Consider the following 16095-nt stretch of genomic DNA (forward strand, 5'->3'; position numbering starts at 1 on the left):
CCCAGTATAGGTTACACTAAGTTAGAAATTATAATGAATTATAGAAAGGGGAGTAATTTCCCGAGAATGGTGATTATGTGAGACGAGAGTTGTAACAGAGAAGAGAATCGTGTTGAGAGTTTATTCTGGAAAGAACGGCAGCAAGCTAAACACAACTGTAAATCAAATTTGAAGAAAAAAACGGAATGAAAATAAATCTATGAAACTGAAGACTATGTAGGAAACTTTACTTCGAAACACCTGGTTGCAATTAAATATCAATTTTATTCTAAGAATTTTCTAAGCTTCAATGATCACATCGGAATGGGCCTGGATCCATTGCAGGAAGGAGGTCGTACGGGCAAAGACGGACGGCCAGTTGTTTTCGCAACCCAGCGCCAAACCGAACGATACCACACCAACCTGGACGGTCTTTCCATCGCGTTCGATGGTCATTGGGCCACCGGAATCTCCCTGCGATAAGAAAAAGAAATTAATTCAGTTCAATCAAGCTAAGTCACGCTAGGCTTCAAACTTACGCTGCAAGCGCCGCGAGAGTTCTCCCCAGACAAACAGATGTTCTCCGGCTGGATGAGTCCAAGGAAGCGCAGGTTGCACACCGTGTTGGTGGTGATGGGATTGTTCACGTAACGAAGTACATCGGAAGCTGCGTTAATATCATCGGAGAAGCGACCGAATCCGGAAACGGTTCCGATAACTCCGGCAAAGTCATTGTTCAAATCGCTCCATCTTGGCAGATGCACTGGCTGGATGCGAGGCGTGTACTGGACAGGGCTCTGCATTCGGACGGTGGCAATATCGTACCGGATCAGCGAAGGATCCCAGTTCTCGTGTAGGTAGATTCCATCTCTCACAAAAGGAATACGGACTTGACCTTCCTCATTGGCGTCGGTGCGTACTTGAGCACCCAAAATGATCATACCATCGGCAGCCTGATCGACACAATGGGCCGCCGTCAGGACAAAGTTGTGGGACAGGAGAGATCCACCACAGAGAGCACCACCAGCTGGGAAGTTGGCAGTCATGACAATTTGGTACGGGAACTGTCCGGGCGTAGCAACGTATCCTCCGACGACACGTCCTTCGGGTCTATGCTTCGGCACGCTCTTCATCTCGCTCATCATCTGCTTCATGACCTCCTTGGGAAGTCGGCGGTAGTACTGGGGCATGCGCCACGCCGGCCGCATCTTCTTCCAGTCGATATCATTGTCTGCGGCCACGAGGGCGGCAAGCACCAACACTAAGGCTATGGCCAACTTCATTTCGACTCTACGCGACCGGACAAATCTTCCAGACTAAAGACGCTGGAAGGTCAGCGGGTTGTATAAATAAGGTGCCTTATCGGTCGATAAAGCGTCTGTGACGAACTTCTCAAAAGTATATTGTTCAGTAGTTATCAAACAGAATTTTATTGGAGCAATAAATTTTAAATTTGGTGGCATCCAGATAAGTTCAAGGGACAATTTCGTCAGTCGAACGTACATGGAAATTCAGAGGTTGGATTGGACCATGGAAATTCCATTTTATTATGATATTTTTATATTATATTATTGTAATTGTTTATTTCCCATGTAAAAAGTATAAAACATCTATCTATCTACATGTCAATAAATAATCTACACTTTTAGTAATACTGAGGGACCATCCATAAACCACGTGGACACTTGAGGGAGGGAGTAGGGGGGGGGGGGGGGGTTAGCAATTGTCCACGCTTCATACAAAAAATATTTTTTTATTTTTTGAAATATTTTTTGAATGGACAATTGTTCACCATGGGGGATGAGATTCCTAAAAAAGTGTCCACGTGGTTTATGGATGGTCTCTAAGAAGCTAAATTTGAATTACACTATTTTTAAGTCTTTTTTTTTCAAAATATTAATCACAAGTAGAGTATGTAATTTGTTTTAGATATTTTTACTCAAAAATTACACTCAATTGTCCAAGTCAGAATTTTCGACGATCCACTGTCGGAAATGAGAAACCCTGGCATACACTGCTGGTATTCCAGCAGCACATCCAGCTCTAGGCTGAAAAGACATTATTCCTATCAGCAAGCTGCCATTTCCATCCTGAATCACTAGAGGGCCACCCCTATCCGTATTGCAGGTCGATTGTCCTGCGTTTCCTGACAAGCAAATGTTTTGACGCTGAATTACATCAGCTCGATTGTCCCATTGTGACAAACAGTTGGCATTGGTAATGATTGGGTTTGTGGAAAAACTTAAAATCTCATTTTGCCACGTGCCAAACCCAGAAATAGTTCCGATCAATCCTGCAAATGTGCGCGATTCTAATTCTGTTGGGATCCTAATTGGCAGTACCCGATCGTTGAAAATGATGGCATTGTTCAATCGGATGGTAGCCACATCATTGCTATTAAACTCCGTTTGGCGATATTCAGGGTGAATCGTTACTCCGTCTGGACTGAAGGTGATTGACTGTTGGGATGGTTCATTGTTCATATAGTTGTGCGCTCCTAATATTGCGCGTCCACCCTCGGCTCCAATGACGCCATTAGCTGCAGTCAAGATGTAGTTGTTCGATATGATCGATGCTCCGCGTAAGGTCTGGCCTACTGAAGGAATGTATACGATGAGCGCCACATGGTAGGGAAATTGACCCGGAGTAGCTTCGTTTCTATTGGAGATGCTGGAAACAGGAACCGGGTGCTGTGATGATTGTAATCCTTCCGGAAGTTGAGCCCAGTTGTGATCGAAATCGTTTATCGAACGAGCAGCAACCAGTGCTGCCAGAGCAATGAAAATAACCACTTTTCTCATTATCGAATATAAGGATTACGTACACTGAATGTAAACAATTTCATTCTGTCTTTATATAGAGCTGGTTTTACCAGATTTTGCCAAAGATATTGTTTATCAGGTGATTACGGATTTGCTTAGGCTGGTCAGAGTTGTTGTTCCTCTACAGAAAGTTGGTTTGTACGTTGAAGCTTCTGATGCACTGATTTCAAGTTTAAAATGCATTCGTTGAGAGCAGTGACGCTATAGTCAACTAAATTTTATCAAATTTAAATTATTTGTTTTACCTTTTGTTGAAGGCAGTGGATCCAGCTGATAAGACTCTAAAGTTTGATAATCCACGTGGCGTACTCCGCAAAAATCCACGATTCGTAATCAAAGTTTCCAAATTTCCCACGATAACGGTAGAACTGAACCGTTGTATGAAGGATTAGATAACAATGTTGAATTTAGCCGCTATAAAAGCCTCCCCAAATCAACTGGACATTAGTTGTGTCTCATAACCTTCCACTATGAAGACTTTGGTACTATTGGTAGCCGTCCTGGCCGTTGCCAGCGCTGAATGGATCGAAATTGATTGGTCCCAGGTCCGTCCGATTGAGGACTTTGACCACTACTGGGCTCGTCTCCCGGCTGAGCTGCAGTACCTGCGCAAGCTCCAACCGGAGCGCAGAATCACCAACGGACAGGAAGCTACCCCCGGCCAGTTCCCGTACCAGATTGCTCTGCTCAGTACCTTCGGCGGTGGTACCGGTCTGTGCGGAGGATCCGTCCTGACCAACAACTTCATCCTGACTGCTGCTCACTGCGTCCAGAATGCCCTCGGAGGTACCGCCATCATGGGAGCCCACAACCGCATCAACAACGAGCCTACTCAGCAGAGAATTGCCTTCGGAGTCAACGGAATCAACATCCACGCCGGATACACCCCGACCAACATCCGTAACGACATTGCCACCGTTCGCCTGAACAGCCCAATCACCTTCAACGACCGTGTCCAGCCTGTGCTCATGCCCCAGGCTGGTGACAACCGTCAGTTCGCTGGAGTGACTGGAACCGTTTCCGGATTTGGACGCACCTCTGATGCCAGCCAGGCTACCTCTGCCGTTGTTATGTTCACTTCCAACCCAATCATGACCCAGGCCGATTGCTTGGCTAGCTGGGGTGGCAACACCAACATCATCCAGGCCCAGAACATCTGCTTGTCTGGCGCCGGTGGACGTTCCTCGTGCAATGGTGACTCGGGCGGCCCGTTGACCGTTGCTGAGGGAGGAAACACCCTGCAGGTCGGTATTGTCTCGTTCGGATCGGCTGCGGGTTGCTCCATTGGCATGCCATCGGTGTACGTCCGCGTGACGCATTTCCTTGACTGGATCCAGCAGAACTCCGACCATCAGAACTAAGGTGGTGTTTGGAAAACATGATGTGACGATTCAATAAATTTCTTTTTAAGCAATTTAATTCATTGACCTTTTTCTTTACCTTCTGGAATTAAGTGGAGTCCTACATTCTTTATTACACCGACATTTGTGAGCACTATGCTTTTAATCTCGGATCGAAGTAGGTTGCGCGGCAGGTCGGACGCAAATTGTTTTGCTCGTGTCATTTTTATGAAGTTTTTCGATTTTTTTTATGTGTTTGAGTAAATTCGGACGGTTTGTAAATGGTGCGAAACCCGGTGCGCGCCCGTTGGAAAAGAAGAAAAGTACTTCATCTGTGCCGGAAGAAGAAATGCATCATGTCGTAGGTGTTCGAGCAAAAGATCATCACTTCGAACAATTGTCTACGCTCGCTTTAGTAGCAGCTTTCTGCCGGATGCCGATAGCCATCAAGTTCTGGTCCAAGATCGTCTCGTCCTTTGAGGAGGCCCAGTAGGAGTTGGCCAACGTGTACAAGTGCATGGAGCTGCCTGACAAGAACATCTCGGAAGGACTGCGGGGAAAGTATTGCGGACTCAAGAATGAAGCTTTTCAATTGGTTATCAAAATTGACGAAGAAAATTTTCTGTAGACTCCGTTGTTTGGTGAAACCTTTCCTTTTAATGCAGGCAACTCTTTCATCTATTCTGACATATTTACAACTGATTGAAGACAAACCACGCCAACCTTATTATATACGTGGTAGGGTGTTCCCTTGGTCGTTCGCTGTGAGTTGTGGATTGCCTGCTTCTCTAGTGAAGGTTCGACTAAGGGGGCATGCTTTTTAATTTTCCGTCGCTCCATACTCTCAGTGACGTGATGGGGAAAAGGGCGCCTAGGCAAAGTGTCCCTACACCCGCTACAAATTTCTGGCGCATTAAAATTCGTGCAAAAAACACACGCATTTGATATTTTAAGGTTCTGGAAGGCATCATTCCCGATCGGCCATTTGGCGGCTGTTTGTTTTAGAAAAACATTCAAATCTTGATTGAATGTATCAATTAAAAAATGGTTTCTTTGTGTTGTTTGTAGAAGCATATTTTGGTCATTATGATCATTTTAGTCATTTTGATCATTTTGCTCATTTTAAACATTTTTGCGCGTTGACAGATTTCTCTCAAACCCATTTAACTAAACCAGAAATCCGCCGTTTGGCAATGATACTGAGTAGCTTTTATCACTTCAATACTGACCACATGATGTTATATACAATATGACTGTCGTCCCCCTTATTAACCATGCCGAACTGAAAGATTTTTCATCAGCAGATTTATCAAATTCAATAAATCACTTATATCACGCTCTATCTCCCTTGATAAAAACATATTGTAGCATTGCTGATAAAGGTGACTTAGGTCAGTTCAATAAATTTTTCGCACCACGGGTTTTCCAGCCGAAAAATCACTCCCTCAAATCAAAAGAATAGAAGATAACGCCAACATTCATATAAAAGCATCCAGCTGGTTTAAATTTAAATCAGTTTTGAGTATTCCCACATACAACATGCGGATTGTTATTCTTCTCGCAGCAGCTTTATCGCTGGCTGCAGCAGTTCCGGATCGTCGAATTGTGAACGGCAATGAAGCAACGCCAGGACAGTTTCCGTACCATGCATTGCTGTATACCGACTGGACCAACGGAATGACTATGGCGTGTGGAGGAGCGGTCATCAGTGCCAATTACGTAATGACTGCGGCCCATTGTCTGCAGCCTTCCACCGGAGGAATCGTAATTTTGGGAGCGCACAATCGACTCGATGAAGCGGAACCGTCACAGCAGAGATTTACTTTCTCTGCGGAAGATATGACGTACCATCCAGGTTTCACGTTTACGCACATTCGCAATAATATCGGAGTAGTTCGGATCAGAGAAGGAATTCAGCTCAACGATCGTGTTCAACCAGTGCGGCTGCCGGCCCGTTCCGATGGACGGACGTTCGCTGGATTGATGGGGACTGTTACTGGTTTTGGGGGAACTTCCGACGAACATAATGAAATGTCTCCAGTTCTGCGTTATGCTCTTAACCCCATCCTGACTAATGCTGACTGCCTGGAGGCCGCTGACAACAATGTGAATCTGATCCAAGACCAAAATATCTGCCAGTCGGGAGCGAATGGCCGCGGTTCCTGCAACAACGATTCGGGTGGTCCGCTGACGGTGATGCATGAAGGTAGCAGTATGCAGGTGGGAATCGTTTCGTTTGGATCAACAGTTTGCAAGGATGGAACGCCGACCGGATATACTCGTGTGAGCTACTTCCTGGACTGGATCGAAGAAAATACAGACGTTGTGATTGACCCTTGATTATCAATAAATAAATGTACATATTAATAAACATAAATTGTGTAAATGTAACCCTGTAAGGCCGTTGCAAATATTTTTCAAAGTTTATGTCGCCCCCCCTTCAAAGTTGGCCTGAATAATCAGGGGGCAAAATTTTTTTTTCGAAAAACTTCATAATTTTCAGGGCTGTGGAGTCGGAGTCGGAGTCGGAGCCGGAGTCGGTGGAGTCGGGTCTTTTTGGGGACCTGGAGTCGGAGTCGGAGTCGGAGTCGTCAAAACTCTAACAGCTGGAGTCGGAGTCGGAGCCGGAGTCGGCTAAATTTTAAGAGCTGGAGTCGGAGTCGGAGTCGGAGCCGAGGATTTCTGATAATCCGGAGTCGGAGTCGGAGCCGGAGTTATCTTAAATTCAACACAACATGTGGTATTCGGCGCCGTCGCTCCGTGCCATACTCTCGTACACTTAGGAGCCCAGGGCGGCGAAGTCCTTGTAGATAAAAAGGAAGACACTAGTGGTTGGTACTAGCAATGGTGGCCGACAGCTATAAAGTCAACTTCGTATCGTATGTTTTTTTATTGTTCAGTATTTCCTGAACTTAATTTACAAAACATCTTATATTTTTAATTGATTTATCAGATGCCACTGTGTTTTTGAAGCTTTTTATTGTGATTGAAAAGCTCTAATTGTGTTATTACACTATAATCACTAAATGATAACCTCTTACCCAAGTATGTAGTATCATAATTTAAAAAATAATATAACAAATATTGGTTATGTAGTCAGACATATCTAATTGATTGTTGAATGCTTCCTTTTGCCTATATTTATGTGCCCTTTCAATTCAAATTTGACCAAATTTTATCCAGTTATTTCTGAAAAAAGTACACACACAGTCATCTTTTACCCCGATAGCATATGTCTTGGTACGAGGTACATAAAAAGATTAAAAATAGTAATCACTGTTTGTGCAAATCGAAAAAGAGTCACTGACAGTTTAACTTTTGTAACAAATAATCAACGATAATAACAATCTCTTACTTGGAACTCAACATGCGCATTATGTTTATCACTAAGTACAAGAAAATCAATATGTTGCATTTAAAATAATTGAAACTAACAAAAAATATCAAAAGAAGTTGCAACAAATTTTGAATTAATCATTGATTGTTGATGTTGACGTTGATTTTAGTTAAACTATTTTGATATCGTTGCAAATTATCGTTGAACAAATCTCAAGAATTCAGTACAAAAATGAACTGATAAAAAAAATTATAGAACAAAATGTAGGATTTTAATTTATTTTTCAAATATTATACAAAAAACAAAATCAAAATATTATCAACTGGTACGAATTTTTTCATACTGTATGTCCCACGCCAATATGACGCAAGGTGATAATCATTGCATAACAATGAACCTTAAAAAAATAAATATGTGTGACCTAGAAAATATTTTACTTGTGGATATTTGTTTTTTATTATATTTTAAGTTTTTCATATATTTTCTAATTGTTTATTTACATTCATCTGACAATGTTTGTCTTAATGAATAAAAGTTTGAGTACGGTTTATTTTATCACATTTTGATGGAGGCGCAAGATCATTCATAAAGCTTCGTTTTAGGTGAAGATCCACGAAGTATCGTGCACCTCCTTTTTAAAGTATATAAAATTTTTAAATTAAAATAAATTAAAAATTTCCAGGGTAAAATATTTTCCATGTCACAGATATTTGAAAAGGACATCTTAAGCGTCCTTTTCACGAAAAAATTGTTTAGATACATTGATTTGCAATAATAATCTCCTTCAGCCAGCCATGTACGTCTTAAAAAAACAAAAAAAAAATGTTTCGTTTAAAATTGTCATTTTAAAAACAAGGTGCCTGTCACTGTGCTTCTTACAAATGTCAGCCTGAAAGTGAGCAAATTGAATTTTAATGTTCAATAGATCATTAAGGCCAGGTTTCTTTTAGTTATCCTTTTAAAAATAACAATTTAATATTTAAATTTATTAGCTTTGAAAAAAATATTTTCAAATTTGAGGTTAAGCAAATAAATCCAAATTTACTTACAAAACTGTTCTTTTCAAAATGCAGCTTAAACTGAAGATATTTTTTGATTTCTGTTTTCATAACGTATAAAACTTGTAACCTAGAAACTTTTTTCCGTTTATTTACTTTACATTTACTTAACTTATTTTTCTTGAGAAAAACATGACGCTTGGAGAGTATTCAAAAAAACCTTTTTATCAATCTTTTTAAAATAATTAACTAATAATAGTTAACTAACTTTTGAAACATTTAAAAATATGTGGAGTCGGAGTCGGAGTCGGAGCCAACCATTTGTTGAAAGCTGGAGTCGGAGTCGGAGTCGGCTAGAGTTGGTAGGCCGGAGTCGGAGTCGGAGTCGGAGCCAACCATTTGTTGAAAGCCGGAGCCGGAGTCGGAGTCGGAGTCGGCTAATCTGAGAAAGCCGGAGTCGGAGTCGGAGTCGGAGTCGTTTGAAATATGACCCGACTCCGCAGCCCTGATAATTTTAATGAAAATTAAAGTTTAATCAACTGAAAACCAGTTAAAATGCATTTCCCGCGTTTATTATCATATTAAGCATGTTTGAACTCCTTTGAAAACATTTTAAATTTTCGTGAAATACCAATGTACAGTCCCACGAAAAGTTTTTTTTGCGAAAAAAAAAATCCCAATACCTCGATATTTTCAAACCTGTAAAATGCATTTTAAAACACTTTTTTCATCAAAATATTGAAACCTAGGCTTGTAATTTAAATTTTTATGTTTTTTTATTTTTTTGCCCCCCCCCCCCCCCCCTCGAATTTGGTCAGAGCCGAGGGACACTAAACTTCAAAAAATATTTGCAACGGCCTAACTTGAGAACGGGTACTATGAAAAAATCACACAAACAAATATTTTTGAGCGCATATAACACTGACTTGTCTTTTAATTTTTTGAAAAAAAAGTAGTGAAAAATAACTATCTCAAGCAAATTTAAATATTTTACTGTAGAATAAAATTTTGCCAGTTCTAACCATACCACGTTGTATACAGTTCGCCCAACGTGATTTCAAAACAATGTTCCCCCTTATTTGCCCTGCTGAATTTATGCTTCATAAGAAGATTTATCAAATTAAATATATCATTAAATTCATACTCTATCTATCTTGATAAAAAAATGAGCATTGCTGATAAAGGTTCAGTCAGTTCAATCAATTTTTCGCACCACGAGTTTTCCACCCACAAAATCACTCTTTCAAATCAGCAGAATAGAAGATAGGGCCAACGTTCATACAAAAACATCCAGCTGGTTTTAATTAACACAAGTTTGGAGTATACCCACCTCACATAAAACATGCGGATCAAGATAATACTCATGAATACTCGTATGAGCTACTTCTTGATAGGATTGAAGAAAATTACTTTGTTGAGTTTCGTGATTTTATTTAATAAATAATACATTTTTAAATTTTATTGATTTTCAAAAGTGTCGGCTTATTTTTTTCAATTGTTAAAACATAATAATTTATTGACTTACGCGTTATATGTTATTGCACTTAAAAAACGGGGTTGCATGATAAAAAATAAAAGTAACTCTACAAAACACTTTTTGCATTGCATCGAAAAGAATCATGCTTTAAAACTCTGCCAATTTCCGATACTTAACGTAAATTTTTTTGGAACATGTCATTTTAAGGGAAATTTAATGTACTTTTCGAATCCACATTAACCCAGAACGGTCATTTTTTCTTTTAGAACATAAAGTTTCATTTTAAAATATCGTGTTTTTTCTAACTTTGCAGGGATATTTTTTAGAGCATAACAATGTTGTAGAACAGACAATTACAAAAAAATTGATATATAAACATAAGGGGTTTGCTTATAAACATCACGAGTTATCTTACAAAAAAAAAGTTACTTTTACGTTTCTTTTTGTTTCGTCGTCCGTGTCTGTCGCGGGTGAAGCTTCTATCGGATGGGGAAGTAAAACGTCGGTCCATTTGCGTAAACGAGGTTTTGGGTGACTCACTACACATAACCTTCGGACGCCTAGAAATGAGCAGAAACTTGCAACAGAGACCACAATAGACCCGGGGGTCGTAAAAGTGGGTTGCTTTGCTTTGTTTTTGTCTGTCTGTCGGGTGACGATGAACGGCCATGATCATCGACGACGACGACGAACTTTTTCAAAACTTTTTTTTTTTTCGTGAAATCGCGATAACTCGTGATGGTCACAAGAAAACCCCTCATGTTTATGTACCGTCATTTATGAATTGGGGTGGGTGCACTGAAATTCTTTGGATTGGTTGGTCCAGTTTCAGCCAGTCGGGTAACGGATTTTGGAAAAAATCTGATGTTGTGATTGAATAATTTCGTTATCTTCAACTAATTTCAAGTATCAAAATGCGCCTAAAAGTAGATTGATAGAGTGGCTGATTTTTGGCAAGCTAGGGATCCTCAAATCATTTTAAAAAAATCACACCTGTGTCACTTGAAATCTTATGATAGGAAAAATCTAGAAAGCACGAGTTTGCTTATCTTCTAAAGACGTCCCGAACTTTATTACAAATTGAATTCGTTTCGACTAATCCTGAGGGGATTAAGCTTCGCGTTGACTTGCAGTAATTACCTTTTGACTTTTCACGTCAGATACAATTCGTGTGCACATCAGGTCTGTCGCTCTAACCGAACGCAAGGATGAAGCTGTTGGCGTGCGCCGTGTTACTGCTGGTAGGTCTGACCGTGGCCAACGGATCAACCCGTAAAATTGACTGGAGTTTGGTGCGTCCGATCAGCGAGTTTCCTCACGTAGCGAAACGCATCGAGGATTTAACCGGAGTGAAAACTGGATATAATTCGGGACCTAATCAACGCATCGTTGGTGGTCAGATAGCTTCCCCGGGACAGTTTCCGTATCAGGTGAGATAACATCTCTGCCGACAGTTAAGAATAACTAAATGAGATTTCTTTTGTGCTAGGCTGCTGTTTTGACCGATGTTGCTGGCGGTATTGGACTCTGTGGCGGAGTGCTGATTTCATCAAACTTTATCCTGACGGCTGCTGTTTGCGTGGATGGTGCCACTGAAGGAACAGTCATTTTGGGCGCCCAAAACCTACAGAACGAGAATGAAGCAGGACAAGTGCGCATTGACTTTAGCAGTTCGGACATTCGAGTTCACGAGCAATATCTGGAGTTTATATTTCGGCACAATATCGCGGTCGTCAGGCTGCCGACGCCAGCACCAATGACAGATCGGATTCAACCGGCAAGGCTGCCCGCCGTTACAGATTCGCGTACTTTTGCCGGAATGGCCGCCACCGTAAGCGGGTTTGGCCGCACGTCGGATGCGAGCACTTCGTTCTCGGACGTGCTGCGTTACGTGTTCAACCCGATTTTGACGAACGCCGATTGCGGCGCTGGATGGTGGGGTGACCTCATCGATGGTCAAAAGTTGTGCCTATCTAACGTGAACGGTCGCGGACCGTGTGTTGGGGACGACGGAGGCCCGCTGACGATTCTGGAAGGTGGTCAAACTTTGCTGGTGGGAATCCATTCGTTTGGCGCCGTCCTTGGGTGTGAAGTGAACTGGCCCGCCGTTTTTGTAAGAATTACGTTTTATTCGGACTGGATTCGAACGAACACGGATGTCTGATATGTTAATTAGGTTTTCTAAAGTTATTGTGACTAAATGAACAAAATTTAGGTATTTTTCATTGTTGGCATATCTTCGGATAATAAAAAGATTTGGTTTCTTAAAATGTGTTTTATTCATCAATTGCTTTATTATTTAGACTAAAACTGGTATCGTCAACCCTATTGAACCACAGCAACGAAAACATTTTTATCACTCCCGTTGAATCTGAACAAGTGCCTCCCATTCCGGACAAAAATCAATAAAAAGACTTGATCTAATTGCGAGCCCTAGTTTTATCACCCACGATTCAGTCACTGAAGATGTTCGTCTCAGTTTCAACGTTCATACTTTTGGCGGTTCTATACTTCGAAAATGGCCATTGTAAACCATCGGGGTTTTCTGACGCTAGCCCGCAGTTGTCAACATTCTGGATTAGACTACCTGATCTGGTACAGCAAGATCAACAAATTCTAAACAGTGAAGCAGCGTTGCTAATAAGTGGAGGTTCTAAAATTTCCAGCGGTTCAATTGCGCTGACGCAACAGTTTCCACATCAGGCTGCGATTCTCATCAACTTCCCAGACGGATCGGGAACTCTCTGCGGAGGAACGATAATTTCCTCTACGTTTGTCCTGACAGCGGCGCACTGTTTGGACGGTGCCATCGACGCAGTTGTCGTGGTGGGAACCAACACGATCAGCATTCCAAGTGATTCTCAGGCGGTTGAAATTGATGTCACGTTTCACGATATGCTGGTACACCCAAAATACGATCCAGTGGATGTGTTGAACGATATTGCCATATTACGACTGACCAAGGCACTTATCTTCACCGGTAAGTTTGTCATTTTGGCTGGAATTTCCCACATGTTACGACAGCGTTTCCGGGGATTCACAAATTTTCCAGTTTGATAATTTCGTTGTGTTTCAGATAAGATTCAGCCTATCAGACTTCCGTCGCGACGGGAAGCTCAGGTGGAACTGGTGAACTTGGATGCTACCGTTTCCGGTTGGGGAGCACTGAGTGGTGATGAATTTGCCGAAATATCGGACACTCTCAAGCTGGAATTGCGCTACGTGAGCAATCCCGTAATTTCGAATGCTGTCTGTGGAAAGGTGTTCCAAGACATGATACACGACTTTCATGTGTGTGTTTCTGGCGATAACGGAAGGAATGCTTGCCAAGGTGATTCAGGTGGGCCTCTCTCTGCCTCGATGGGAGGCAAGACGACGCTGGTGAGACGAAATGACATGTGATTAATTAAAATCACATCTAACAAACTCAAATTTATCGCAGATTGGCATTGTTTCGTACGGATCGACTGATGGCTGCGAGAAGGGCTCTCCAGCGGTTTACACTAGAGTCGGTTTCTATCTGGACTGGATATCTCACCACACTGATATTAGGATTGAAAATTGAATGGTTTTGTTTTTACTAAGATAACGATTAGATAAGCACAGTCAAAATGAGTAATCAATAGATTTGTCTACCTCAAAAATGCGTATGTCATTTTTACTGCACCTAAATTACACGAAAGTTCGCTAATGGATATCTACTTTGTTTTATCGCTGTAAAAAAAAGCACCGCTTTGCAATTTATTTATGTATGGCTTCTAGATTATGAAATCAATTTCGGAACATTAAGCGGTGATTATATCTGTTTTTGGTTCCAGTATGAGGAATTGTTGCTAGCAGTGCTATTAGCTGATTCTACTACCACATAACCGCCAAAACGACGTAAACGCCATGGGGCTTACGATTTAATGAAGTTTTTTTCAAAAACCTTTGTTTTCTTATAATATTTAGAAAGTACAAAATAAGGCTTAGGGATCGTTATAAGGCTCATTTTATCAAAATGCTATTTTTCCTAGAAAAGTAGTGTTCCAACCAAAGATTTGCACCTATTAGAAAGTATGATTTATCTTTTGGTTATTTTTGTTGAGAGCTTTTAAAAAATCTTGTTCAGGTGGGGCAAGTGTACCATATGGATTTTTAGTATGAAAAAAATTACGAATTGCTGCAACAACATATTTTATTGGGAAATGAATACAAAAAAGTTCTTAAAAACTGATAAACAATTGTTTAAAAAAAATGTCTATACAATATAAAGTGATACTATGAAAATTTACTATTTATCATCTAAGTAATTATTTTTTTCGTAAAAACGATCAAATTTTTTGCAAAATATTGTTATTTAACCTAAAAATGAAAGAAACGTTTCAAATACATTCTAATCTGATGTTTTAAAGTGATAGCAGTTCACTTGTTAGCAAATTAACATGTTGTTTCATGCATTGTTCTTCTTGCCCCAACGGGTTGTTCGTCTTGCCCCACTAGTTGAGTAGAACGTACGGAAAATCAAAAATTTTAAAATCGTTTTTTAACATTGAAAAACAGGATTTTTTCAAAATTTGTTCTGTCAAAGTCTTAGTCAAGACCTGGAATAAGATGATTATGAAAAAATCAGACAGATGTTTTAACGTTTTTAAATGGTTTTAACGAGCATTTCCTTAGCTTGTTACACTTGCCCCACTTTCCCCTACGAATATTGTTCTATATTCAAGTAAGTCATTAGTTAAAATATAGCTAGAAATTCAGCCCAGCCTGTATCGTTTAATAATTAAAGAAAATATAAATCAACACTTACATAAATTATGTCTAATTAAGAAATGTTTTGTTATAAACCACTAATAATTTGCATTCAAAAATATTTCGGTTGATACAACGAAAAAAAATTGTTGAAAAATAGTTGAAAAATATGTCCCAGCCAGTTTTTAACAGAATATTCCACAATATTTCAGCTGAAAACAAGAAATTTTCAGTTAATTTAAAAAAATTCTATAACCAAAGAGTTTTTAAATAAACTTTTGTTGGAAATGAGAAAATGGTTGTCTGTATATAAGAAAATCACTCTCTAAAAAAATGTTTTTACTGTTTTACAAAGGGACATTTCAAGCACACTTATCTTCAACTTTCACATTTTTCTATTGGGGTAGCAAAAATAAGGACGCATTTATACCCGAAACATACAAAGTTTTTAAGGAGCGGCCGTGGCTGACTGGTTACGGTGTTCGCTTTGTAAGCGAATGGTTCTGGGTTCGATTCCCATCTGCTCCCAACGAGAAAGTTAAGAACACATAAATTTGAAATGTTGAATATGAACGAAAAATCAAAGTCGCTCGAGGCGGGGTTCGATCCTCCGTCCTTTGGATTGGTAAGCAAAAATGCTAACCACTAGGCCATGACGACTTGGTGAGCGTAGACTGGAATTAGGAATACTGTTACAGAGAGCGAGTTGTGGCGCTATAACCACGGCAAATAGTGTCCAGGGCATTCGTGGAAATACAATGTCCCATCCCAGAGGGTCCCGGAGTACCAAACCTTCTTAGCATGGTGCTCCCAACGAATACAACCAAATCTCGGAGCGTATGGTGGTGTGTCCCCACGCTTCTTCCTCCCCTGTCGATTCAGAATTGTGTTGTTGTTCGAACACTCAGTGCTCAAACTCAACCCAATTACGAGTCATCTCTGCGATACGGCTTTACGCAGTAGGCCTGGCCGCTTTAACGCTTGTAATGTTTCAATGCATTCTAATGCAATGGCGCACTACAAATGTTAATAAATGACAAGAAGAGTGCTAGGCGTCATCTAACCTAAGGCACTCTCCAGGATCCCTTCGAAAGATTGGCTGCGCTAGGGTCTGATTAGATTAGATTAGATTAGAAACATACAAAGTTTTTTTGTATGGACAATTGTACACGAGGGGGGAGGGGGTAACAGATTCCCAAAAAAGTGTCCACGTGGTTTCAGTGAATTTACTACAATTCAATTCCGTCGTTTGGAGTGTGTTCAGCGAGCCCAAATGCTTCATACCTTGACGAAACTGAATCATTTACTGATATCAACTTCAAAAATTTCGAGTAGTGTAATTTCTCTCTTAGAAGAAAACTGTAAAAATGCCTTTCTAATCATTTGTGTTACATTAATAATCCAGAAT

The 16095-nt window shown here is 40.5% G+C and overlaps 7 protein-coding genes across 7 annotated transcripts in view; 4 read left to right on the forward strand and 3 right to left on the reverse strand.

Annotated features, from left to right (window-relative positions):
- LOC120428400 (elongation of very long chain fatty acids protein 7-like) overlaps positions 1 to 16095 on the reverse strand; it is a 318557-nt gene that overhangs the window by 143888 nt on the left and 158574 nt on the right. The gene's annotated exons all lie outside the window — the stretch shown is intronic.
- LOC120428393 (brachyurin-like) lies at positions 245 to 1300 on the reverse strand. The gene is made up of 2 exons (XM_039593400.2): positions 519 to 1300; positions 245 to 453 (listed from the first exon to the last, which is right to left on the reverse strand). The coding sequence occupies exons 1-2, from the start codon at positions 1260 to 1262 to the stop codon at positions 280 to 282; spliced, it is 918 nt and encodes a 305-aa protein (XP_039449334.1). The 5' UTR covers positions 1263 to 1300; the 3' UTR covers positions 245 to 279.
- On the reverse strand, positions 1896 to 2931 carry LOC120428412 (brachyurin-like). Its single transcript, XM_039593425.2, has one exon. It carries the CDS (start codon positions 2778 to 2780, stop codon positions 1932 to 1934), a length of 849 nt encoding a protein of 282 aa, XP_039449359.1. The 5' UTR covers positions 2781 to 2931; the 3' UTR covers positions 1896 to 1931.
- Positions 3244 to 4220, forward strand: LOC120428411 (brachyurin-like). Its single transcript, XM_039593424.2, has one exon. The coding sequence runs from the start codon at positions 3272 to 3274 to the stop codon at positions 4160 to 4162; it is 891 nt and encodes a 296-aa protein (XP_039449358.1). The 5' UTR covers positions 3244 to 3271; the 3' UTR covers positions 4163 to 4220.
- On the forward strand, positions 5425 to 6555 carry LOC120428413 (brachyurin-like). The gene has a single exon (XM_039593426.2). The coding sequence runs from the start codon at positions 5681 to 5683 to the stop codon at positions 6479 to 6481; it is 801 nt and encodes a 266-aa protein (XP_039449360.1). The 5' UTR covers positions 5425 to 5680; the 3' UTR covers positions 6482 to 6555.
- LOC120428418 (brachyurin-like) lies at positions 10901 to 12223 on the forward strand. Its single transcript, XM_039593430.2, has 2 exons — positions 10901 to 11383; positions 11443 to 12223. Exons 1-2 carry the CDS (start codon positions 11162 to 11164, stop codon positions 12115 to 12117), a joined length of 897 nt encoding a protein of 298 aa, XP_039449364.1. The 5' UTR covers positions 10901 to 11161; the 3' UTR covers positions 12118 to 12223.
- LOC120428417 (brachyurin-like) lies at positions 12270 to 13727 on the forward strand. The gene is made up of 3 exons (XM_039593429.2): positions 12270 to 12933; positions 13030 to 13334; positions 13396 to 13727. The coding sequence occupies exons 1-3, from the start codon at positions 12420 to 12422 to the stop codon at positions 13516 to 13518; spliced, it is 942 nt and encodes a 313-aa protein (XP_039449363.1). The 5' UTR covers positions 12270 to 12419; the 3' UTR covers positions 13519 to 13727.

The sequence above is a fragment of the Culex pipiens genome, chromosome 3, assembly GCF_016801865.2.
Source record: "Culex pipiens pallens isolate TS chromosome 3, TS_CPP_V2, whole genome shotgun sequence".
NCBI lineage: Eukaryota > Metazoa > Arthropoda > Insecta > Diptera > Culicidae > Culex > Culex pipiens.